Below are 27,841 nucleotides of genomic sequence, written 5' to 3'. Positions count from 1 at the left end.
TTAATAACCAATGATGATACAGTTCGCAAATCACATAGGCGTGGCCAACCAATCACAGTACGTGTTACAGGCTTCGCCATCGTCTGCACGAATGATGCAACACGTGTATGTCGGTACCGGTTCACCGAGTATACTTCCTACAATATTTCCACACTGGAAATGATATAAAAGGATCAGAGAGGTGTTCAGTATATGGTCGAAACAGCCGTGAAGAGAAAGTGATCTACATTTTTATATCTCATACCAAAAACACTGTTTAGTTTGTTTACGTGAGCAAAAGCCAATATGGCTGATGAACAATCCGCAGCTGTTCAGAACATGACTATCGGTGATGGCCAGGAAAAGGCTCAAGAAGAAGATTTCGTTGATCCGTGGAATGTTGCAAGTTCATCTGCGAAGGGTATCGATTATGATAAATTGATAGGTGGGTTATTATTTTCTACTATTTCATCGAGTACAGTGAATCAGGAAGACTGTCAGTTAAAAAAAATATGAAATTATTGATCTGTTGGATTTGTCATGTTCTGATAAATTGTTAAGTACTCCAAATGACTATTAGAATCCATAAGAGTTATGGGTCCAGTTATTTGGAGCTAAACATACTGTTTAAACTGATGGAAAATCCAGTGTATTTAACCAAATTATTTTAGCCCTAAATTTGCTTTAAAGGGGCACTGATGCGGAGCAATTTCCGTGGACTGGTGTAAACTTTTGTTATTGTTTTTCTCCCGTGAGTACCCGGATGATATCCCAGAATTCGTGACTGGTTCGTGACCTCTGCTGCGCAGTCCGTAGGCGCAACTGAGAGTTTAATTATAGATAGATCAACTAAGGTAAAGTCATTTTCACTTCATTACAAATGTATTATGAAAACAAATGAAACACTTTGAAGGTTAATCATCTGCCCGTGGTAGAAATGGTAAAAAACTATTAGGACGGAAAAATAACGAAGCCAATGTAGTCTCTATATTTTGTCACATAACCCTAGTTAGTTTATTGTCATACTTGTATGATTCTGAAAATAAATAAAAGAACACACGATCTGCTTATACTCATAGTAAATTTCTAACATAACAGCAACATTTATACATTGTATAGAATGCCAATGTGGATCCTATTTCACACACATACGCGATCTAGTGTGTTTTTTCTATCATACAGATTCTGCTGAATGCTACAACAAATAAATTAAAACAAAATGCAAAAAATGAATGTAAAACAGACTAATTTTATAGCAACGATGTCAGGCTACTACCTTGTTCAGGAATGTATCCATCAATATCCACGTAAAAGAAATCGTATTCCATTCATCTGCAGCTGGTAAATAATCCTGCTCTGTGTCGCGTGTCTTACAACTGTCTCATTTGCGAAAAAGTAACACATCGTTTCACCTCTTTCGTTGGTGAAAACCAGATAAACCTCTCATTGGTCTCCCAAGATAGCACACCTGGCAACTAATTGTATGATGTCCACTATTCTAAGTAATTTAGTTAACCAATAATGAGCAATCAATCAATCGACGCAAGGGTGGTTAATTCTTTGAAGGGAGGATGTTGTTTTTGCACTTACACTTTACGACAGGGTGTAGTCATCTACACACACTGCCTTTTGACAAATCCGCTAGAAGATAAAAGTAATTAATCAATCGGTGAGTTATCGGTTAATCCTTTGATCGGTGTTTGTTTTTGTAACTCAGTTGATAAACCCTCTTGCATCACTTACATGCACATATTACATAACATACAATACATTTGCCATTACAGACCTTAATTTATAATGTTGAGTATTTACTCCAGACAGGAGAAATGCCAAATGGGAACCTTTGTTAAGTAACCGAAGTTGTGTTACTACTAATTATACCTGTTATAAATTCATTTATTGACCATCCAGAGAATGATGACAAATAACACGTGTAGGTTTACACCATCAAACGCGAGTTACAGCAAGGAAGATGTAATCTCTGTGTCGCATGCATCCTGAAAACACTATTGGGCCGAAACTGTTTTGAGGATACCAACGGAATTTCGTTACATAAGGAATACACACGGGCATTTGCTGTGTACTTTGGTAAATAGGTGAAATAAGGTTTTTTGACGTAAGAAAATTTTCAGATTTCTCTACCAAAGGCAAAATCATCGTTGTTTGTTTACGAATTCAAAAAAATCAACTGTGTGTTTTTATTGTCATAAATAATAAACCATTGTAGCTACCATAGCTATCAAATTTTTCGTAAGATATTTGCTATTCACAGCTGAACCAACACTCAGAATTACCTAAATATAAAGCTTTGCAATCTTCCGTACTTAAACAAATGGCTACGTGCCTGTAGACATCATATTTTCATGTAAAATGATTAAATATCGAGGTTAAAAACATTCAAAATAGGATCAAATTGGATCAGTAACTATACCATCCAAGCATCCGAAAAGAACTACACTGCTGGGATATTTGGTTACGATCAGACAAGGAATACCATGGATATTTTTAAACAAATGGCATATGATGGGCATCCGGCCTCCCGACTGTTTAGGTGAAGAAATTCTGCTAATATGGACAGGAGCCCAGTTCCTTTGTCCGTCACGGTCGAAGGAGCGGGCGCTGACCAATTTGCGGTTTGGTTTCGTAATTAGACCGTTGGCGAGAAACATTATTCGCTCCGCATCAGTGCCCCTTTAAAATCAAACCCATGGAGCTATCATAATTTCATTATATACTGCCTTTTTCAGCTCAGTATGTTTATCTTCATTCTACTATAAGTATAACCATGGTTTAAACATTGAACACAATGCATGCTGTGAAAATCAGCTGTATATAATGTGATTATATGCTTCTGAATTACCTCCATTGAGCAATCATAATCCCCAGTTTACTGAATTCATGATAGAATAAGAGAAACTGATATGAGAGACTTAGTGATCATGTGGACAAAAAGTCGTTTGACGAGAAATGAGGTGTCTACAACTGATGCCCTATATTTTCTTGGTGTATTCGATGTCTTACTGAAAGCCCCTGGCAAACAAGTTTGAAAACAGTCATTATTTTGTTTAACAAGGGGATTAAATTAAAGTTCTATTTTCTAAAGTTCAATGTTCAACCAGGCATAATCTACAACAGGGAAAGGTCACTCGCTTGCTTTCTTTACCATTTGTACTAATTAACGCGTGCCTTGTCATGCCCCAATGCACACAGTGACTCTGCTCGTTCCCAGAACAACTTCAGCTGTGTTTAACAGAACTTCAGCCAGTTTATTGTATCTGTCAGAATTTTACAATGAATGAATGAATGAATGAATGAATGAATGAATGAATGAATGAATGAATTATAGTAAGAATTAAGAGCAAGAATTATATGTGAATGAGTGAAAGAATAAGAATAAAAGAAAGAAGAACATGTGAATGAATGAAAGAATTTATGATACACCACAGCCTTCCCTCCCAAAACATGTTAAAGAGTGCAGAAGTATCGCAAGAACACATGTATTAACAGCTGTCAGCTGTCCTTTTCAAAATATCTACTTCAAGACGTTTTGTTATTACTGACACTGTCACACATCCTTCAAAAACGGAAAGTGTGAAAGTACTGAAACACCTTTCCAATGTTTTCAAATAATAAGATCAACAAGTTAAAAAGAAGTTATGGAACAATAGCTCTCAAGCATCACAAGCATCAAAGGTGGATCAGATCAGATTCGTGATGTATCATTTTTTTCACACACATAACATACATCATAACATCTTATTTAAGATTATGAAACCATCACCCTAACAATTTTTTTAAGTCATAAAACTATCACTATTACATGCAAATATCTTTCAAGTAAAGGCATGTTTCCCTTCTAAAAATTAAATGATTGTGTGAAAGAAGTTTTATTGGCACAATTTAGTCACAGTGAATCGAGAATGGAAGCCAGTGAGCTTAACATACCGGCTTGAAACTTTTCTAGAAATCTGCTGTCCTATTTCTGACACTAATAGCAATTATTTGACATTAACTGAAGTGACAGAGCAGTTAACTTATCTTCTGGGATTTCAGCTGAAACATTGTGCAGCGAATTTAAACAGCTGTTGGAAATAAACAGTGCTCAATCTTATATACTAAGCTGCCACCATTTGTCTAGTGTCTACCATGGTCTACACTGGTTACGTAATGACCTGCGGCATACATTAAGGGCTTGTCAAGGAGCTTCCTCTCCCTCTGTATATGGTCTCCCTGGTCAAAGATTGTATTCTCATTCTGCGTTCAGTGCAGTAACATGTAACGAATCATGAAAACTCATTTATTTGTCTTGTGTCATACATATGTTCTCACCAATATAGCCTATGTTTACATATAGTATTAGCTATTAGCACAATTTGTCTTATAACAAGTTAGTTCTTTACAAACATTTAGTGTAGTACTAAGAAATTGTTTAGTAAATTTTCACTGCAAAACATTTCCTCCCTCAAACTTTGTTATTCCTAATCCTTTTTGGTGTGGTATATTACCATTGAATTGTTTTTCTATAATCCTTCTTTGACAGTTGTAATGATATTTGCTATAGATCTGTAATATTTCTCATATACTCAGTGAATTCCTCTCATTATTTTAATGATTATTTCAATGACAATCCTTTTGCAGTAAGGTTTGGAAGCTCCAAGATTGACCAGGCACTCATTGACAGAATGGAGAGAGTAACAGGGAAGCCAGTACATCATTTTATACGAAGGGGGATTTTCTTTTCGCACAGGTAAACAGAGCATACTACATGAGGTCTCATTACATACAAATTATACGAAAAGAGTGTCCGTCTTATGGTATCTGACCGAGCATCAGATACTGAGATATCAGATATCAGACTGAGTTTGGTATTTTGTTTATTACCCATATTTCTTATGCATTAAACTGATGAAATAGCGTCTTTGTTATTTTTATAGCTTAAAACCGAAACTGGTTTCAGACAGACTTTGCGGAAGAATGTTGTACTGTAGAACACTTTTTTGCATGACGTCACACTGTAATGACATCAATACGCTGTTTCACATTGGCCAGCTTGATAACCCATGTCACGATGCTTGTCAGTTGTCATCGCATCATACAGCCTCATACAGTAAACTACTCTGCAGCATCTCGTTCCCTGGTTTGCACTTGCTTCACTCGAATAACATTACTGGTGGAAACATTGTGTTTATGTTTTCCCATGGATATAATGTTGCAGTTTGACTCACAATTCAACAGCGATGCAGCAACGTTTGCAATGTTTACGTTTCCACAATGCATATATGTTGTAGAATGAATTAATTCATGTGTTGTTTGTTATGAATGAAAAAGTAGTTATGTCAAAACGTGACCTTATAGTGAGGTCATTGGTTATCCAATCAAATCGCTAGAATCTCAGGTCAGGTCGTTACAGAGATGCCAACTACTCTGATTTTGGAGGAGTGATTCTGATTTTCAAACACAAAATCTACTCTCCGATTTGTCTGTAAAAAACTCCAATTTTTATAGAAAATAAAAATATGTTTATAAATTTAGAATGTTTGAAAGAATTTTAGTAAATAGCCATTTGAAGATGTTCATTTGAGTTAAGTATTATCTGATTAAGTATGCCCAGAAATTACATATTTCCAGCAGACTAAATCTATTTTTGTTGGGGAGCCAGTCCCTCCCCACCCCCCCTGCAAGTCAAAGAGGTCCCTATCCCCCTCTCACGCTCACCCCCAACTCGCACCTTCAGGGCTCGAGAATTGCTTTGGGCAAGGCATGACTCTACTTTCATTTGATTCAGGGTTGGCTTCTCTGTCATTACCACACAGGTTAACACAATACAGCACTCATGTGACATACAAGATTAGAGCGCTACTACTCATACGTTGACCACAAGTGTAATAAAGGCTGATATCTCAGGTTATGTGATCAGCTGATAATAGATTTTCATAAATATATGTGCTGTCCATAGTTGCACACACTCTGAAAAATGTTGTTTATTTTTTTAATCGTAAAGATAACATGAAATTGGCACATTTTTTGTTCCAGTTTTTTTCTTGGTTATAATTACATATGTACAAAATGTGAATGGCAACTGATGTCGTCATAATTGTGTGTATATCTGTTAATCAGTCAGCTGATAGGGAGTTCTTTTGAACCACAATGATCATTATATGCTTAAAACGGTTATAAAAATAAAATTAGTCTTACCATACAATACTGTTGTTATGAAGAAATCAAATCTGAATCATATCATATCATATCATATCATATCATATCATATCATATCATATCATATCATATCATATCATATTTGAGTTTAGTTGGGTTTTTTTCATCACATAGGAGTGTGACGATACAGAAAATTCATGATACAATACGTATCGCGATATCTTGGAACGATTCGATACACATCATTATTTGCTGTCGTTAGTTATTTTTTTTAGAAACCTATATTGTGATATCAAGTAACAGCGTAAATTGTGGCATAACCATCAGTTTCTAGTATCAGTTAACAATTTTGAGGTCAACGATACGTATCATGATACGAAAAAAAAAGTATCGATATATTTATCGTTCGATAAAGTATCACGATTATCGATACTACGATGTATCATCACAGCTCTAATGTCACATCTACATTATTGCACCCATATAGTGGCAAGATCAAGTCTTCATAAGGCATATCGCATTTAAATACTGACAGCATATATCAATTATTTATAGATTTTCATTTGTTCTTTGTTAGATTTTATAAATACTACAAAGCAAACAACTTGTCTCAGTGTATTCTTGTAGGTTTAAAATGTGGAATCTGACAATTCCAGGGACTTGCACCAAATACTAGACATGTATGAGAAGAAGCAGCCCTTCTACCTGTACACGGGCCGCGGACCTTCATCAGAAGCCATGCATCTGGGACACCTTATACCATTTGTCATTACAAAGTAAGTATAACTTCGTACATTCCATTCAGCAGTGTACAGCTGTACTCACTCACTCATGCAGCAAGATAAGTCTAAGTAAATAATTTCAGGGTGTACCGTAGACTCTGAGAAATGGGAGTCATGGTGACTCACGGTATTTATTTTTTTAATCATTTTCAATATTTGGGAAGCATGGAAATTTAGTATAATATCTTTTTGTGTGTATCAAAAAGCAAGAGATTTCCAAAGATTTTGTTGTTGTAAAGATGTATTCAACTGCTATCGGCTGCCTAAATATGGTTAATGACATACTCAAATACTATTGGCTGGTATCTTTAGGAATCCATCCTTGATATCTCCAGGGTATACGTTCCGATAAGTCTCCACTATACCCTGGATGCATCTACCGGCTGGCCCAGTGATTTTTTTTTACTTCCCTTTGCTGGCTCCACATTCTCACATTAGGCAATCAGCAAAGCTGCCGTTTCATAGCTGCAGAGGTTTGTTTACAGTGTGACTCAGATTTGGGGGAACAATACAAAGAAATTGATAGGTCTGAAACGTGGAGAAAATATGTGCAAGAAATCCTTCTACCTGTTTCAGGGAACCTCTGCACAATTTGTATTGCCAAGTGTAATCGGCTAGATAATTTAAAAAGCTATTGTGAGTTGTGATTGGTTCCCAGCATAGACCCCTGTATGGATAAAAAGCCAGCCAAGGGAGGAAATAAATTTATCAGTTATACATTCATCCAGGGTATAGTGAAGATCCATCGGAAAGTATGGAGATAAATTGAGGATGGCAGGAATCATTCATCATGCCAAACCCAGTAATTTCTATTTGTTGGTAAGATAATTAATTTTTCCTTATTGTGACTCATGCTTGATTGTTTATCTCCTCTTCCCGGGCGAAAGGTAGTGGAATACCTGAAATCCCTTGAAGTTCCCTTCTAAAAAGAAGCAGATGTGAAATACACTCACCCATGTCTAGCCTCCCTTTTCCTGTGCAAATGGTCATGTGACCAGCCATGCTCTTGACTCGATCCTTATCGCCCGACGAGGGCGCTGGAGTTACCTGGAGTCCCCACTATGACGATAAGTTTTTCAACTATTTCGGTCCTTTGACTATATTTATGTCGTATGCGATATATGTATAACAATTTGGTTATTTGTGATTATTGTGTGTTGATACAGCTCGTATTTTGTCAACCAAGATGAATACGCCACGAAGATTCTTCTAGACGACTGCAACATACTACTGCAAACTACACCTCTGATCACAAGAGCTGATTGTATTATCTTCAGTGGAAAAATTCCAACACATCTACCTGGAAGACAAATTGTCCACATCAGCTTCAAGTGGCAGAAGTTTTTTCGCGCGCTTTACTCATCTAGACACGTGCTCACCAAACAGCATGGTAACGGACAAGCCTAAATGCTAGCAAGGGTATCACTGTTTGAACAAGATTTCACGATGATCAGTTGTCTGCTACAGCAGTGATGTCATAGCTACACTCTGATTGGTCCCCGAGAGACAATGCCCAGCAAACAAATCTGATGATGTCACGTCTACAATCTGATTGGTCCCTGAGAGACAACGCCCTGCTAAGAAAGCCCGGGACGTTACATCTACAATCTGATTGGTCCCCAAGAGACAACACCCTACGCATAATATGATTTTATTATTCCAGTGTCAAGAAGTCGTCTACATTTGACTTAAAGTTTTTTCAACGAGGGAAAGGTGTTCTTTACACACAAGATTAGCAGTCTACAGCGTCATTTGATTCTTCAGGCTCAACACTGCCTATCAGGAGACTTGCAGCGATGAATGACAGTTTCTGATCGGACAGACAGACAGCTATAAATAGACTACCTGAAAACTTGTTCATAATGAACAATGTTGATGATCTGAAGACGAAGAATGACGCATCTTCACGGCATACAAGCTCATCATGAGAAAAGTCAACTCAGTCTACAGTTGGACTTCACTATCAGGCTACTAACTCAGCTCGGATGACTAAAAAAATCTAAATTCCTTGGGATTTGATTCATCACTACATTGAAATACATCGCTGTCCCAGAGGATCGGTGGGTCAAAGTTCAAGCCGATGATTAGAACAAGTTCTACTCTCTCCATTTTCACTACGTCAGTGACAATATCTACACAATCTGCTCACGTCACCTCAGGATATGACCACAGGAAAACGCCTGCTACTGCGTCTATCACAGTGGTTCCTGAGTCATGGTTTCACGTCCTGACCAGTTTACGACGCTGGACATCTTGAGACCATACCCGATATGGTAGACTCACTAGTCAGTATCTGCGCAGGAAGTTACATGTGAGAGCCAGCATTCAGCAACCATCTTTAGGTAGTCATGTCTCTCTAAGGATGGATTGCCCATCTAAACAATGGGCTTGCAGCAGGATTCTGGAAGAAGGAAGATCGAGCTCTTCTCATCAACTTATATGTATATATAAGTGGGAGTGGTGATGTGAAATGGTGATGCATGTTATCCATCATTGGTCAACAACACTGAGAGAAAAGCTACTGATGATCCACACAGACAACTCAACAGTAGCCTTTTACGTAAAAAAGTGTCGCCGAAACCTTCATCTGACGTTTCTACTCTTCGACGTGGTCAACAGTCTGAATCTCCAAATAAAAGCACCTCACATACCAGGAGCCTGCAACATCATGGCAGACATATTTTCTCGTCCTCTTCATCCATCATCAACAGAGTATATGCTGCATTGAGAGACGTTTCAACTAATCAGTCGGAGGTGCGGATCACTGCAAATAGACTTATTTGCAACAAGGTTCAACTAACAGACAGCAACCTTAGTGTCACTGGTACCAGATCCGTTAACTTGAGCATCAGACGCTCTCAGTATCTCGTGGGAAGGACTAAATGCATTCGTGTTTCCCCCTCCAGTGCTGCTACCGAGAGTCATCGAGAAAATCGGATAGCTGCCAAGTCAACTGAGCAGACAGTTCCGTATACCGGCCTTGTCTTCAATCCTTGGACCTCATGATATGCGAGACCTATCATTATGTCAAGTCAGAGCATATAAGATATACATTGCATGTAACAAGTCTAGAAGACAACATTTCAAGCGCCTGTTCATCCATATATCTACTGAGATGCCTACGGAAGTATTCAGCAACGCTATCTCAGTGTGGATCAGAGCTGTAATACGGGGAGCCTACAAACAGTAGGATTGAAACCTCGCAAGCCTCCAACCCACATGAAGTCAGAGCCTTGGCCTCTACACTAGCGCTACATGGAAATTGCTCGCTATCAACTATAATGGAGGGCTGCTTTTGGGAATCAAACGCGGTGTTTGTCAACAATTACCTACAAGACAGAGTCATGGAGGAAGTCTCTGACATTCACCAATTTGGGCCTCTTATAGTTGCGCAGCAACTAACAGCTCCCGAGAGGCGCTGAGCTCACTCACCCATTTGATCGCATGACTTGTGGAAACCAGACGCTCAGCGGTGTATAGTGGTGGAGAGACCATGGACACGCCTTGAACAGACTAGCATGAGTGATTATGACCCTGTACTCATAGTAAAGATACTTGTACATAAGAAGGGTCGCAACTAGTCTTGGTAGGAATATCTTAACTTTTAGATGCATCAGATACTAGCAGAACGCTAGTTATTTTGGATATCATCACGTTCCAGTCAAAGACAAGTTCAACTGGATGTGATCCTGCCAGAATCGACATTGGCATTTATCAGTTTGGGCCTCTTGTCGTTGCTCAGCAACTAACAGTTCACTAAAGGCGCTGAATTCACTCACCTGATTTATCATGTGACTTGTGGAAGCCAGAAGCTCTGCGGAGTATAATGGTGGAAAGTCCATGGACACGTTTTAAACAGAATAGCATGAGTGATTATGACCCTGTACTCATAATGAAGATACTTGTACATGAAGAGGTGTTGCAACTAGTCTGGATCACAACATCTTGACATTTAGTTGCATCAGAAACTAACAGGATGCCAGTTACTTTCGATGTCACAACATTCCAGTCAACAAAGCCTTCTGCTTGAAGACAAGTTTGACTGGATGTGATTCCCCCAGAGTTTACAATGAATAATAGAAGAGCAGGACCAAATTATCGCCGTTACAAGTTCCCGTTGGGGAGGGGAGGGATTATTGGACGTAATTTTGACAGCCAGCATAATCCAGCGTAGGCTGACCCACCGCCATTTCCGTTGGATTCTGTAAACAATTAAGCATGAGTCAGGATAAGGAAAGAAATAGTGGTAGCATAGTGGTTTATTAAGATGTTTGCTTTGTATTGCTAAATCTTGATTCAGGGCCAGATTTAGTGCTTTGTTACTTGCGTTAGTGCAAAGTAGTTATTAGTCTAGCTTGAACAAGGTGCATGCCAATTTTTGACCAGGTACACTTCTGAATAAAACATCTAAATAATTGCATCTGCACATTGCAATAAAAAATGATAAAAGCGGAACTGAAATTTGGCTGGTGCAGTTAGGGTTTTTTTTATCATAGGTTGCACCTAGTGCAATTAGGTTAATGTCTTTTAAATTGAACCCTGGGATTTGATGACCTGAGATAGCAAATTATCATGTGATATATTGAAAATCTACACTTTCATTTTCATTTATTTGTATCAAGCCCAATATTCATGTCCCACTCCTTACATTAGCTTGAATATCATTCTTTCCTTTTCTGTATATCTAGGTGGCTACAGGAGACTTTCGATGTCCCGTTGGTCATACAGATGACGGATGATGAGAAGTTCTTGTGGAAGGACTTCTCAATTCAAGAGGCGATCAGGCTGTCATATGAGAACACAAAGGACATTATAGCTTGTGGATTTGACCCAGAGAAGACGTTTGTCTTCAGTGATTTTGAGTACATTGGGTAATACTGCTTACCTCATACTACTTAGTAATAATAATAGATTGCCTGTGTTGTGGAGTTGTTGGAGCATCTCCTCGGAGAGTGGAATTTCGCAGGTTTGATCTCAGCCTGCATCTTAACAAAACATGTTAAAATATGGTCCTTGTTGGTCCCTGCCCATCCTCGATATCTCCAGGGTATACGCTCCGATAAGTCTCCACTATACCCTGGACGCATCTGTGAGAAGGCGGAGCCAGCAAAGGGAGGTAATAAATTTATCTGGCAGAGCCGTAGATGCGTCCAGGGTATAGTGGAGACTTATCGGAACGTATACCCTGGAGATATCGAGGATGGTCCCTGCCTGGTGCTCGGCATTAATGGGTACAAGGACAGGTCGGCTTGGTATAATATGTCTGAGTGGAGTATTCATGCTTAACTACAGCATGGTATTCCAGTGCTAGCACTATGAAACCAGCACAAGTCTGACCTAGTACAAGCAGCCACTCATGCACACACATGCATGTCGTCATATGAGCCAAATAATCTTCAGTCAGCGTTAAAGACCATATAATCTTACCTCACATTACCTCACCTCAACTCACCTACTTATCAATTGTCTTTAGAGAGTCTCCATGTGTTTGTCAACTGCCATGTTGAGCTGCCACAATGAGGCAAATAAAATTCATTTAAAAAATAAGCAAATATTTTTCATTATTGCCAAAACATGCAACCAATTGATGGTTTATGCACCATATTGAATGAAAAAGTAACAAAATGAAGTATATGGCATGTTTTGGGCATGTTTCTCTCAAATTAAATATACAAGAGTGTTGACTATTCCTGCCTATTTTTTATATGTTACACTTTGCATATATGGTTTTCAGAAAAGACAGACAAATTGAGCATATTGAAGTGAAAAAACTCTTTGTACAAAATTCATAAATGTTCAAATCCAGTGATTGTGAATATCAAATTGGATTCATGAAAGAATATAGTTTGATTTGCTGAATTGTGAGTGAATTTTAACTATGGATATTTATACAGGTTTAGGCTATACAATGTTGCCTTTGTAGAGGAATATTATTACATATTATTAAGCACATATAGGACTGCACAGTGCACACAGGATATATTAACAGTGAAACCAATGAAATTACTGTGTGATGGGTTTGTTCAGTTGTGAAATTTGTCTTGTAGTTACATGAATTTTACTAATTTTTTTCAAGGTTATTTCCGTTTCCATTTATTCATATTTTGTACTTTAAGTTGATCAACCACTTCAGATGTATGTAACTTCTCTTCAACAGAAACAGCACAGGGTTTTACAAGAACATGTGTCGGTTTCAAAAGTTGGTGACATTCAACCAGGTGAAGGGCTGTTTTGGTTTTGGTGACAGCGACTGCATTGGGAAGATCTGCTTCCCTTCCATTCAGGCTGCACCCAGCTTCAGCTCCTCATTCCCAGACATCTTCAATGGGAGGAGCAACATCCCCTGTTTGATCCCCTGCGCTATTGACCAGGTGAGTTGACAGTTGTGTGATAACCTGCACTATTGTCCAGGTGACTTTAGCATTTGTCTAATCCCCTGGGCTGTTGACCAGGTGAATTCTCCATATCTGACCCTGGGCTGTTGACCAGGTGAATTCTCCCTTTCTGACCCTGGGCTGTTGACCAGGTGAATTCTCCCTTTCTGACCCTGGGCTGTTGACCAGGTGAATTCTCCCTTTCTGACCCTGGGCTGTTGACCAGGGGAATTCTCCCTTTCTGACCCTGGGCTGTTGACCAGGTGAATTCTCCATATCTGACCCTGGGCTGTTGACCAGGGGAATTCTCCCTTTCTGACCCTGGGCTCTTGACAAGGTGAGTTCTCACGCTCTGACCCAGGGCTGTCGACCAGGTAAGTTCTCACTGCCTGACCCTGTGCAGCTGACCAAGATAAATCTTTCTCTCTGACCCTGGGCTGTTGATCAGGTAGTTCTGTATCTGACCTTGGCTGTCGACTAGGTGAATTCGCCATATGTTGGTCACTGTCTGACCTATGTTCATCACATCTAACCTGGCTGTTGACTAGGTGAATTCTTTGTGTCTGACCCAGGGCTGTGGACCAGGTGCATGTTTGAACCAAGTTTCTCACCCAAACTGATTTATCAATATCATAGATGTAGATATAACAGTTCAACTTATGTTCAACTTTACAGGTCAACAATCATTAATAGTCAATTTTTATTCCAACATTTCCAGTTTTACACATCTCTGATTATACAAAGTGAACATCATCCTTTCAAGTACAGAGTGTTTTAAATTTTTGCCAGGACCCCTATTTCCGAATGACAAGAGATGTTGCACCAAGGATGGGATGTATGAAGCCAGCTCTGATACACTCCACTTTCTTCCCTGCTCTGCAAGGAGCTCAAAGCAAGATGAGTGCCAGTGACACCAACTCATCGATATTCCTGACTGACACAGATAAACAGATCAAGACAAAGGTGACTTTGTGATGTTGCAATGTCCATCTTAAAGTCCTTATTCACATCACAGGATTACCTACATTTTGTTGCCTGACAGAATGCAGAACCTCATGAAATTATTTCTGTGTTTCCTTATTTGAAAATATCATTAAATATGGCTGGAGATTCTCATACAGCAGGACACAGATGAACAATTTTGTTACTGTTTGTAGGGCTCGCTGAAAGATAGTTAATGGGAAATATTGTTGATGGGAATGTTTATCTATATGAAAATTTAGTAGTTAATAACACATCATACATGAACTATTGCAATGAAATGTTTTTAAAATTTTACTCAGAAACTACACAAAGTTAGGTCTTTATCCATTCGCTGCTCTAAAATTATGGCATTATGTTGGTAATCCAAGCCAATATATGTCACCACTTACCACTGATGTGAAATGTGTTGTATTTATTTCAGATTTACTCAAAGTTGCTTCTCCATGGTTTAGTGATAATCAATTGATATGCATCTAACATTGATTGATTTCTATGATCTATATTGATATGTCTAGCTGTTTGACTTATGAATGATTAAAATCACAATTTTGATACCAGAAAAGCAATGAATGTAAATCATGTCTGTAAGCATGGTTAGATCGAGATCCCTGAGGCAAGGGAGATAACAGACTATAGTAGTGGAAACTGGCCCCCATTTCTCGAAACAAACTTAAGTCTGAGTTTTGACTTAAGTTCGAGTTTTTACTCAAATTTGAGAAAATACATTTCCAAGAATGTACAGAATTTGAAAATGACAGTTTGAGTTTTGTGATTATATTGCTTAAGGTGTTTGGGCATTTTCTGTTTTAAAAAATGCATTTAAGTTAAAAATAAATCAGTTTCAAATTGTCAAACTCAGTTTGAAATTTGAGTAAAAACTTAAGTTTCTTTCGAGAAATCAGAGCCAGGTCTTCCTTTGTGAACTTACTCCTTGCTTTAGAACAGTGGTTCAATATAACATCTTGTCATATCATGTGCATATATATTCATGGATGTAGGTTTTAATTTAAAAAAGATTTTCAGTAATGTGTTGCATTTGCTATCACGTTTTATATGAGGTTTTCTTTTCTCATGAATAGATCAACAAGTATGCATTCTCTGGAGGTCAGGCTACTGTTGAGGAGCATCGAGAAAAGGGAGGCGACTGCAGTGTTGATGTGTCCTACCAGTACCTCACATTCTTCCTAGAAGATGATGCTAGGCTAGAAGAAATAAGACAAGTAAGTATCCATGGTTTTGACATGCATATTTGTCAATTTGTTTGTTGAAATGCAACATGCTGATATGGTTTTAAGTGAGAAAGTGAGTGTTGTTTTGTGTTGCTTTTAGCAGTATCATGACATGGACACCAGCAGTGGGGTTCACACATTGTAACTATGCTGGGAATCAAACCGGCATCACAAACAAATCAATAACCACTAGGCTACCCCACTGTATCAATGTGGTTCAATATATTACTCCATAAGCTTAGTAATTAGGCTTGTCCTATCATCAAAGATCCTTCATTTGGCTATACAGAGTTGTATCCTTTCGGTATAAAATTCACATGTAATTCTGTAGATGGGGAATACACAGATAATGAGGTTCACTGAATTGTATGATGCTGGGGATGGGGCATACACTGATAATGAGGTTTACTGAATCGTATGATGCTGGGGATGGGGCATACACTGATAATGAGGTTTACTGAATCGTATGATGCTGGGGATGGGGCATACACTGATAATGAGGTTTACTGAATCGTATGATGCTGGGGATGGGGCATACACTGATAATGAGGTTTACTGAATCGTATGATGCTGGGGATGGGGCATACACAGATAATGAGGTTTACTGAATCGTATGATGCTGGGGATGGGGCATACACTGATAATGAGGTTTACTGAATCGTATGATGCTGGGGATGGGGCATACACAGATAATGAGGTTTACTGAATCGTATGATGCTGGGGATGGGGCATACACTGATAATGAGGTTTACTGAATCGTATGATGCTGGGGATGGGGCATACACTGATAATGAGGTTTACTGAATTGTATGATGCTGGGGATGGGGCATACACTGATAATGAGGTTTACTGAATCGTATGATGCTGGGGATGGGGCATACACAGATAATGAGGTTCACTGAATTGTATGATGCTGGGGATGGGGCATACACTGATAATGAGGTTTACTGAATCGTATGATGCTGGGGATGGGGCATACACTGATAATGAGGTTTACTGAATCGTATGATGCTGGGGATGGGGCATACACTGATAATGAGGTTCACTGAATCGTATGATGCTGGGGATGGGGCATACACAGATAATGAGGTTCACTGAATCGTATGATGCTGGGGATGGGGCATACACTGATAATGAGGTTTACTGAATCGTATGATGCTGGGGATGGGGCATACACTGATAATGAGGTTTACTGAATCGTATGATGCTGGGGATGGGGCATACACAGATAATGAGGTTTACTGAATCGTATGATGCTGGGGATGGGGCATACACTGATAATGAGGTTCACTGAATCGTATGATGCTGGGGATGGGGCATACACTGATAATGAGGTTTACTGAATCGTATGATGCTGGGGATGGGGCATACACTGATAATGAGGTTCACTGAATTGTATGATGCTGGGGATGGGGCATACACTGATAATGAGGTTTACTGAATCGTATGATGCTGGGGATGGGGCATACACAGATAATGAGGTTCACTGAATTGTATGATGCTGGGGATGGGGCATACACTGATAATGAGGTTTACTGAATCGTATGATGCTGGGGATGGGGCATACACAGATAATGAGGTTCACTGAATCGTATGATGCTGGGGATGGGGCATACACAGATAATGAGGTTCACTGAATCGTATGATGCTGGGGATGGGGCATACACTGATAATGAGGTTTACTGAATCGTATGATGCTGGGGATGGGGCATACACAGATAATGAGGTTCACTGAATCGTATGATGCTGGGGATGGGGCATACACAGATAATGAGGTTTACTGAATCGTATGATGCTGGGGATGGGGCATACACAGATAATGAGGTTCACTGAATCGTATGATGCTGGGGATGGGGCATACACTGATAATGAGGTTTACTGAATCGTATGATGCTGGGGATGGGGCATACACAGATAATGAGGTTCACTGAATTGTATGATGCTGGGGATGGGGCATACACTGATAATGAGGTTTACTGAATCGTATGATGCTGGGGATGGGGCATACACTGATAATGAGGTTTACTGAATCGTATGATGCTGGGGATGGGGCATACACTGATAATGAGGTTTACTGAATCGTATGATGCTGGGGATGGGGCATACACTGATAATGAGGTTTACTGAATCGTATGATGCTGGGGATGGGGCATACACTGATAATGAGGTTTACTGAATCGTATGATGCTGGGGATGGGGCATACACTGATAATGAGGTTTACTGAATCGTATGATGCTGGGGATGGGGCATACACTGATAATGAGGTTTACTGAATCGTATGATTGATTGTATTTCATAAATATATATATCAAGTAAATTTTGGAATGTGACTTTGTGAGTGACTTTGTGAGTGACTTTGTGAGTGACTTTGTGAGTGACTTTGACGATGGTGTTGTATCTTTCAGGGTTATTCCAGTGGCCAGATTCTGACAGGGGAACTGAAAAAGGAACTGATCACACTCTTACAGAAGCTTATAGGAGAACATCGAGAAAGAAGGGCCAAGATCACAGAAGATGACATTAAGCTCTTTATGAAACCACGGAAGCTCAAATATGATTATTGACACTTTAGTTGTGCAATTTTATCCTGCACAAACATGAACTGATTGAAATTGTCATTGGATATTGATGACAAAAATTGAAAATGTGATTATTTTAATAATATTTATTAGGGATGGTATCTTCCCATATGTTAGTCATGCCATTGTCAGTAAGTTGATATCAACCTGTCATTGCAAAATTGATTACCTATGTAGAATGCTGTCTGTCCTGTATTTTGGAATGGTATGCTCAAAGAAGGTTAAGGCTATGTCAGATGCTAGGGAACATTTTTCACCATGCTACGATATTGAGCTGAATCAGTTTTCATTAACATTTTACGTCAGCATCAGAGAATAACCAGTGAAGTGGGAAGGTTTGTTGTTTGTGGGAGATCATTTTACTGTTCAAGGTTGTTTGTACATACCTTTGAGGGGCAGTTCATGGGGAACAATGACATTGTCAATCAGATCATCTGTGAAATATCAATGACAGTTGTCGCAATAGCATACTCAACCTCACACTGTCCTGTTATGTATGTGTTACCTGTTGTTACAAGTGTGGCAACTAACAAATGGGAGATAACTCTTCTGATAACTGGTGACAAGACTTTCACTGAGCACAAGGGGGGAAGTGATGTTTGCACTTTTCTGACAGTGCCAGTCTTTTCAGTAACTAAAGGTCCAACACCAAGCTCTTCTGGATCTATAGTTCCAACAACAGTCTTTTCTGGGAATATAGGCGCAATTCCAGCCTCTTCTTGAACTATTGGCCTAACATCAGACGCATCTGGAACTGTAGGCCCAGCACCATCTTCTCCAAGACACATGGCCAAGCACCTTTGATTTATGGGAACTATAGACCTAACAGCTGCAGGCAACATGGAGGGTACACCAAAATGATGATTCTCCACATTATTAGTCACTCCAAATTTAAACAAAATAAATACCAACCAGTGCTCTGTCATTTTGTAATCATGGCTTTTTCGCTGCTTAGCAATATTCCACTATATGGCAGTGGTCTATAAATAATAGGTCAGGACCAGACAACCCAGTGATCAAAACAAAGACTAGTCTGCTGGAAATCAATATACAGTATGTGTGTGGATTATCTATGTCAAACTGTGGTATGGATTTTTCTAGTGGACTAGTCATGGTATGGACTAGTGTAAAAACGCATGCACGTTTTTAAGTGCAAGAATCTTGAACATTAAGCAGCTGATGTATAGCAAGCCATGACATTTTCATCATCTGTTACACTGATATCAAATCAACAAATACTTGCTGCAACATGAGCATTTATTACATCTCAGAAACAAAGGAAACTAAAATTCTTACAACTGAAGTACATAAAGTATACAGGTAGTTAAAGAATTGGCTAATTTAACTACAAGTGATACGGTTTATAACATTTTCGTCCCATTTTAAATTTTAGGAGTCAGTGGGAACCATAAAAGATTCATGGTAAGTGAATTCTTGATGTAAATAATGACAAAAATTGAGTTAATTTAGCACTCGTTTAGCAATATTACAGCAATATCACAGTGGGGACCACCAAAAATGGGCTTCACACAATGTGCCAATGTGTAGATTAAACATTTCAGAAAACAGTTGTACCTGCAGAAAGACTACAGTGTACTTGAGAGAAGATGTATGAACAAGATTATTCTATTCTTCTCACTGATATATCTTAACATACATGTACAAAGGCATTTAAACAAAAAACGTAAGAAATAACAATAATTTGGCACAACTAAAGGAAATAAACATTAGCAAATACTACATGCATTCAGACATTCTAATAACATTTTGCATGTATGGGAGAGGAGCTATATTTGATTTTTAGCTGTTGCATATGCAGGTCACTGTGACAGCATGTATGGGAGAAGAGCTCTATTTGATTTTTAGCTGTTGCATAATGCAGGTCACTGTGACAGCATGTATGGGAGAGGAGCTATATTTGATTTTTAGCTGTTGCATAATGCAGGTCACTGTGACAGCATGCATGGGAGAGAAGCTATATTTGATTTTTAGCTGTTGCATAATGCAGGTCTCTGTGACATGACAGAAAAACAGTGGGGTGGACAACCATGCTCCTCAAGCATGTATTAAACAACAGTCATCACATTAAGTGTAAATATCATAAGGACCCATGTTTTAAACTCTGATTGTTTCACAAGAATTGCTGAATAATAGCAACACCCATGGGACACAGCTAGGTTAAATAGTGTGCTGATGTCATAGTGATGTTTCAAATATTTTATGACAACTGTGTAAGTCAACATTTAAAGTCACCTCTGATAATTGGCAAATACTGGTGAAAATATGTACTGTGAACGCTGGAAGTATCAGCCTCTTTTTTGACTGAACAGAATCTTACATGAAGACAGCATGGCAGTGAGGTGAATTTTCAGACATCATGTTCAAATGTCATCATCAGACAAATAAATGTCTGTGAGGAAATGCTTTGCTCCAGGACACTGATAATGCATGTATCAGCTGAAGTAAATTCAAACCCTGGTTGAATCCAGGTGAGTGTGTGAGCTGGCTTTTACAATATGGTTGCCTGATTTATAGCAACATTCAAGTAGCATCATGGTGGGAAATGCTAGAAATTGGCTGCACGCACGTGGGCAATCACCCTAGGTGTTTGGTTTGAGCAGCTAATGTTTTGACAAAGAGTACCCAACTTCCCCAAATCCTGAGAGGAAAATCACCAAAATACTGGCACCTCCTTCAGCTCCTCACCAAGATCCTCATCTTCTTCCTCTTTCACTTTCTTCTTCTGCTTGTTCTTCTTAGAAGCATCAACTTTCTCCACCTGTGTTTTCTCGATTGGCTCTTCGATATCAGTCAACACCAGGTCTTTCACAGTACTCGTCTCACTTCGTACACTGTCCTCAGTATCGGTAACTTCAGTTGCAGAGGTGCTCGTCTCACTCATTGCATCACTGGTACAGGAAGGGGGCCCCTGTGAGGAGGTAACACTGGCAGTGGTTGACAGGAAGTCGTCCTCACTGGCATCAGTACTGGCACCATCAGGAACATTAATACGCAGGATGGATTTGATCGCTGCAACAGTGCTCTTCTTCACCTTATTTTCACGGAGGGTTATTTTTCGTAATTTACCTGGGTAGTTTTGCATCAGATCCAACAGAAGCTGAAAACACAAATTATTTGATACAAGTGATATATAACAGGTTTTATTAGGTTCACTTGGCAATAATGAGAAGGTCCAATACAGCTTACAGGAATATTATGCTACTTAAATCACATTTGAAAGAGTCTATTTTAAGGCAGTACTGACAGTGAAAATATATACAGACCCATAATGGAAAATGCACGAGGTTTTTTTCACATCGTTTTTTTAAACATGGAAAGTACTAATGATACACAGAATATTTGAAACGAATGTTCAAGACTTGATTCGGAACAGTTGTTCCAGTTCAAGTCCACTTCATGCCTCTGGATAATGAAACCGTTGTGAAAATGCATGTTTTACCGTTCATTGAAACACAGCAAGGCCATCTGGACAAAACAAATGCTCGAGCACCTTGTTAGGTCTTTCCCACATGGTGCACATGTATAGAAAGCTCAGTAGCCAGATTTGAACATGGTACAACTCAATCTATAGCAACGTGCACATGCTTGGGGACTCCCTGAAGCCAGTATTTCACAAAATGTTGTTGCTAGGTGCCTTAATGCCAACCAGTCCACCATTAGTCCAGCGTCTTGTCAGTTGTCACCAGATGACCAGGGTTACGATGGCTGGACAAGACTGACAGACGTGACTGTCGCACCTTCGAGATCACTTCAGAACAGCACCAGCAGCAAAGATTGGTAGCTATGGGAGAAGGATCCACCCATCAACAGTCATTGGACACCTGAGACAGGCCGGACTGAACTATAGACACCCTATTTCTTCAGCCCCAATACTGTCAAACCCTATGTCAGTGCAACAACAACCAATCTATTTCCGTAGGCTTGTATAATCAGACAGGTCACGGCATTGTGTGTCATTTGTGGATGGAAGACAGCATGTTTACAGATGTTGTGGGGAACACTGGATCCTGTGTCAGACAGAGAAAATGACTTGGGGTATTGGGGTGGTAGTGTGATGGTTTGGGAGAAGGGTGGGGTGGTGGTCATGAATGCACGTTGCAGGTGTGATCTGCCTGTCCTACATGGTAATCTGACTTCACAGCATCCTGAGGCTCGTAGTGGTTCCTTTGCTGCGCTGTCACCATGTCCACTAGCATTCCAACATGACAACACCCGTCCTCATGCCACTGGGTTGACACAAGCATTCATTCAACAAGCTGGACTTAATGTGATGTACTGGCCAGCATATTCACCAGATGTTAACACTATTGAGCATTTGTGGGATGAACTGGCAACAGTGCTCTTCTTCACCTTATTTTCATTGATATCAGCTACCGCCAGCCAACGTGGCAGATCTCAAATTGGCCTTGCAGAAGAATGGAGGAAGGTTTCCATGGCTACACTGCTCCATCATCTCAATGCCGTGTTTTACGAATGGAGGGCACACAACATACTGGCAGTGCCTAAAGGGGCGACCTTGTTAGACCATATCTGTACCACTTGCATCTGCTTATATCCAACTTTTTCAAAACCATAATAATTGCCCATTACCCATGTCATAAACTGAAAGTGATTTTGCATCTAAACCTTTGTTTTTTGTCACTTTATTCCATATCAAAATCAGTTAAAAATGTGTTTTCATAGTGGGTCAGTATGTTTCCATAATTTAAGGTAGCTGTTATTTTGGAATTAGTAGATGGCAAATATTTTTGGAACTATCTGGAACAGAATTTTCGATTCAGTTGCAGCCTAAACTGATGTAGTTATTTTGGCATAGGAGACCTGGAAATATTTTAGGTGAACAAAGTTCTTGAAATTAGAGGATTTACTTCACCAACAGCTGGTCTTCTTACTGCTTGGTAAGCAATTGAGGAGTCGGATCAAAAAATTTTTCAATTGTTCCTTTGACCTTGGAGCAAAAATGCTTATTGGAGGTTAACATGCACTAGTGTACCTGCGCTGTCACCTCTGTGAATCCAGTGCCCTCAAGATCGAGGACCTCAATCTGCTGGTTGGCTGCCACTCCTACCAACAGGCTGCTGGCTCCAATATTTCCCAAATTGTTGTAGTCGAGGTAGATACGCCTCAGGTTTGGAGAGTGGGCAACTGTCATGGCAAGGCTTGCCCATCCTGCTTCAGTGATCCTTGTGTTGGCGCTCAGGCCCAGTTCAGACAAACCTTCAGTAGAAAAGGGAGCAAGTGAGTGACTTTGGGTGGGCAGGGGGGCGGGTGGGTGGTCAAATGAATGTAGCTTGTTTGTGAGTGATTGTAGCTTTGTACAGTTTTTCCTTTGTGGAATGAAATCCACAATTATGAATTAAGTGCAATCCATGGGCACAAGTGAATTGTAAAAACTGGTTCTGTCAAAGGGTCCTGTGTCTTCTACTGACATCCAGATGAATGTAGGTTTACCAAATATCAGGGAAGCTGACATCTTGCAAATACTAGTATTTGTGGAAGATGCTATGTTTAGCATATATATATAGTATACACAGGAGATTTTAGATCAATTTAATAGATAACTAATTTGTTATTTTTGTTATCAGCATTTGCTGTTACAAAAAATACAATGTATATTGATGTAATCCTGTGTTTTCATGTAGTATTTTAACATCTGCCCTTATACCAGAGTCAGTGAGTGAGTTTTACGCCACATTCAGCAATAGTCCAGCTATATGGAGGCAGCTTTACCAAAGAAACTGCTGGTAAATCAGTTATATTCCATGCTTTAGAAGCATCGAAATCACCACTTCTAAATGTCATTCAAGGACCTATTTCATGTATGTTTGTTGTTTAACATAACACATATATATAATTTAATGAACACCCAGGTGTGAATTATGTTTATGTCGCCCTGGCAAACAGGTTTCTGCTTTTAGGCTGACCCACCTTCTTGCTCTGCTGTTGGCAACAGCAAAAGCCTTAGATGTTGTATAGAAGGATCTCCCAAGTCACAGTCACCAACATCCAGGGTTGTTACATGAGAGTTGTATGACAGTGCCTCTGCTATCACCTTCAGTCCTTCATCACCGATAGGGTTACCATGGATACTAGAGCAAACAGGCATTAAACTCAAGAAATACTTCAATACTGACATGAATGTACGACTGACAAAGTAGTTAACAGTACAACAAAACAGTGATGGAAAAACCACTTAGCCTTTCAAGTTGACCTATTTGGAAATGTATTTTGGGGGGAATTTAATGGGTGATGCAAGACTAGAAGAAAATTGCTCCAGTCTCACGCTTTAGAATGATAGCAGGCAGGCAGATCTATACTAAATTTTGAGAGGTTGATAACAGAGAGATGTGATTGGGATGCATTACTGTGCTGAAAGGTCTCACTGATTTTGTAATATGCAGCGTTTCTGTTGTAATGATAAAAGAAGTTCTGAAGTTCATGTTTACTCCTACATTCATAGGAATTAACATGAATGTGTGTTTGTTTTTATGGATTGCATATTCATCTGCATACTGTCCTGATTCAGTTTGCACATTGCCTTTTTGTTTTAAATAGTTTATGCCTTTATACGGAAAAGAACGTTTAATTAGCATATCAGTTTGACAACCATGTTGAATCTGATTAACATGGGCGGTGAACAATTCATGAAGGTATGGTTCAGAATGGGCGACCAGTGCTTGTGAGTGGTAATTAATGGATTGGGTTGTCAAAGTGAATTTGGTGGATGCATATAATCTAATCCTCATGATCTACACTCATAATATCAGTCACTGGTTGGTCTGATCAAGACTTCATTACAGATAGACAAATTTCGTGTCGCTCCAACATCGTTGATTGTGACGTTAGACACACAAAAAACGCTTCCAATATAAGTGCTCTTTTAAGAAACTAAGAGTAAGAAGACTACGGACTGTTGTCTGCAGAGACTGTTGGTTACGTACTGTAACGATTTCAGCAGCTTGTTTTTCCTCAAAACCTGTGCAAGCAGTTCTATTCTTTGTTGGTCGGAGATGACTCCAACACTGAGGGACATCTGTAGCAAAGATTTACTGCTGCCGCAACTTTTCATTAGTCGTTTAAAGTTCACATCTGACATCTTACAATTTCTCAAGGACAATACTCTGAGCTGATTGCTCTCCAGCAAATCACTCATTTCCTTGATGCGTTCTTTAGTCAGTTCCACATCTGAATGTTCTGCAGCGTTCACAAGCATTGTGTTTGAGTGATAGCAAGAAAGCAATATTATGAATGAAGTTATTGACAGGCACCTGCCGCCATCTTTTCGTTTCTACAACAATACAGACTTGCAGCAAAGTCATGGCCTATCCTGGATTGGTTAAAATTACCGAAGCTCCATACATCGATTGCGTTGGGGTGGTTTTGTGTGGAGCTTCATGAAAACCTTCCCCACAGTGTATTGATTACTTTTGACAAGATCTAACGAGAGTGAGTGAGGTAAATTTTCCAGTTCATCGCATTGTTTTAGAGCGACTGTATGAACAGTGTGTCTGGGTGGGTTTTATTGCTGACTTTGAGAGCTGGAACTATTTGACGTTCTCTGAACCAAAGAAGTACAAACAACCTGCATTGTAGGGACCGTTTGTTCATAATTTATGATTAGGGGGTCTGTACTTGTACTTATACATGATATAGGGGAGATAGTGATTTTTGCATTTTAACAATGGGCACAGCCGTGGCCTAGGGGCCTCGTTCGTCACGTCGAAGACCCGTGTTCGATTCCCCACATGGGTACAGTGTGTGCTGCCCATTTCTCGTGTCCCCCGTCGTGATATTGTTGGAATATTGCTAAAAGCGGCTTACAGCTATAATCATGCACGTATCTGCACAGCCTCCCATAGGTATGTCATAAAAATATCAGCATGGTGCGCTATGTTCTTGGTGTCCCTGGGCAACTGCCCACCCAGCGAGCCTATGCGTTAAGACAGCCCTGCTTACGGGCTCCATAGTCCCATTCCATGAAATTGAAAATAAAGACAGATTTATTTCAGTCAAAGACCACAGGCCCAAAACACAGTCTTTACAGGATGTTATGGCAATAATGTAGTTGTAACCTTTCTCATCAGCCTTTGGTGCTGTAGCGCAAATGAGGTTGCGCAGCATAGAGAGTATGACAAGTCTTCTTATATGCGAGGGAAGCAAGCAAAGGTTGGCAAAGTACTTTCCTCGCTTCGGATCGAAAAATATTTTTCATGTCAAGATAAAATATCGCCACACAATGACATATATAAAAATTATAAATAACGTTATTATTTGTTGAGGACATTAACTTTACAAAGTGTTGTACCGACTGATAATCTTTAAGCGTAAATTTACAAAAGTAAGTCTTTCTAAGTGAAGTGTAACTTTTATAGATACACATTACATGGTATTCATTTTTTATATAAAATTTATTTGTTATTCAGTTTACAAACTGGGCAATGCCTTTCAGGGAACAAAGTATCACAATACGTCCCAATTTCTACTGTCAAAACAAAATTACTACATCGATAGCTTGATAAGGTGGATCCGAGTCTTCATGGAATATTACATGTGAGATACGATTCAACGTTCAATGATGAAATGAATTGTTTATAGTACATACCGTTTGTGGAATTTGATAAATCACTCAACCGTTCTTACTGGAGGTTATTACAGAGTCTCTGATTAAACAAAGGTGTAAAATACTTGTGAAAAATGTGGTTCATGAGATATGTCATCACAACACATTGAAATGTAAAATCTGTGAAACTTTCTGTCGAAAATGAGAACGATATGGCATTTGATTCTTCAAAGGCATTTAGAAGCTGGCGTAGTAATACAGGACAAATTTTATGGATAGCAACTTCTTGAGTTTATTTTCACTAGGATAATCTCCGAAACGTCATGAAAATAAACTCAAGAAGTTGCAATCCATAAAATTTGTTCTGTATTGATATCTCATTTGGTATCTCTTTCATAATGGTATGTCCTCAGATAATATCATATAAAATATGTTCATAATGGTATTGGATGTATTCCTGTCATAATCAACAGTCAACGATTTGGATTGCTTGATTTGGTGGAAGGGTGCAAGATGGAGTGAAACAAAATGGGAATCACGAGGCTGGTACATAGCAAACTTGAGGTTGACAGATGTTATGTAGAAAATGGAAATGAATAAATGAATACGTGATAGTTTTACTCATATAAGCAGATATTAGTGGGATTCTGCCACAACCCCTTAACACTGTACAATGGTAAAAACGATTAACCATTTACATCCTTGAAGTGGAATTTGAACAACAGACCTATATTAAAAGCAGCACTGGATCTACTGCAATGGCGTTATGTCTTAGTCCGGTTAATTTTGCCATTTGGGGGTTTTTTGGACAACAGGACAATGTCATTTCCAGGATTCCATACTTCATGTTTTTTTTCAAAATAACAGGAACGGGATCTATATATCTCTCACTAGATGTGCTATTAGTAGATTAAGATGTAATTCTATCTCACTATTTACAGTTACTAGTTGCCTTTGTAGTGAGAGAATCCAATGGGAAGCAACATTATTCATGGAGTGTCATGATCATGATAGAAGATCAGTCTTATTTTGTCATTTAATTCCCATATTTCCTTATATGATCTCGTTATATCGAGCCATATCATTATACAGAAGACCAAATATGGAACTTTGTACAGCTGATTTCAAGAAAAAAACGACTAACGGGATCGGGTGGTCAGGATCGCTGACTTTGTT

At 39.2% G+C, this 27,841-nt stretch overlaps 2 protein-coding genes across 2 annotated transcripts; one reads left to right on the top strand and one right to left on the bottom strand.

Moving 5' to 3' along the window:
- The first annotated feature begins 56 nt into the window (after positions 1–56).
- Positions 57–19,376, top strand: LOC137293966 (tryptophan--tRNA ligase, cytoplasmic-like). Its single transcript, XM_067824868.1, has 8 exons — positions 57–424; positions 4,618–4,726; positions 6,792–6,911; positions 11,606–11,788; positions 13,075–13,288; positions 14,081–14,254; positions 15,355–15,495; positions 17,911–19,376. The coding sequence occupies exons 1-8, from the start codon at positions 286–288 to the stop codon at positions 18,067–18,069; spliced, it is 1,239 nt and encodes a 412-aa protein (XP_067680969.1). The 5' UTR covers positions 57–285; the 3' UTR covers positions 18,070–19,376.
- On the bottom strand, positions 19,324–25,439 carry LOC137293967 (leucine-rich repeat-containing protein 73-like). Its single transcript, XM_067824869.1, has 4 exons — positions 25,047–25,439; positions 24,034–24,194; positions 23,099–23,322; positions 19,324–21,202 (listed from the first exon to the last, which is right to left on the bottom strand). Exons 1-4 carry the CDS (start codon positions 25,316–25,318, stop codon positions 20,756–20,758), a joined length of 1,104 nt encoding a protein of 367 aa, XP_067680970.1. The 5' UTR covers positions 25,319–25,439; the 3' UTR covers positions 19,324–20,755.
- Between the last annotated feature and the right edge of the window lie 2,402 nt (positions 25,440–27,841).

Source organism: Haliotis asinina, chromosome 8, assembly GCF_037392515.1.
Source record: "Haliotis asinina isolate JCU_RB_2024 chromosome 8, JCU_Hal_asi_v2, whole genome shotgun sequence".
In the NCBI taxonomy this organism is placed as follows: Eukaryota; Metazoa; Mollusca; class Gastropoda; order Lepetellida; family Haliotidae; genus Haliotis; species Haliotis asinina.
This window is presented reverse-complemented; position numbering and strand designations above follow the sequence as displayed.

Excerpts from the sequence above, each read along its gene's own strand:
- LOC137293967 (XM_067824869.1), bottom strand. The coding sequence starts at position 25,318 with ATGCTTGTGAACGCTGCAGAACATTCAGATGTGGAACTGACTAAAGAA. Across the intron at positions 24,195-25,046 it reads AAGCTGCTGAAATCGTTACA|TATCCATGGTAACCCTATCG; the intron begins GTACGTAACCAA and ends TGTTTGCTCTAG. Across the intron at positions 23,323-24,033 it reads GCCAACAGCAGAGCAAGAAG|GTTTGTCTGAACTGGGCCTG; the intron begins GTGGGTCAGCCT and ends TTTCTACTGAAG.
- LOC137293966 (XM_067824868.1), top strand. The coding sequence starts at position 286 with ATGGCTGATGAACAATCCGCAGCTGTTCAGAACATGACTATCGGTGAT. Across the intron at positions 6,912-11,605 it reads ATACCATTTGTCATTACAAA|GTGGCTACAGGAGACTTTCG; the intron begins GTAAGTATAACT and ends CTGTATATCTAG. Across the intron at positions 15,496-17,910 it reads GGCTAGAAGAAATAAGACAA|GGTTATTCCAGTGGCCAGAT; the intron begins GTAAGTATCCAT and ends TGTATCTTTCAG.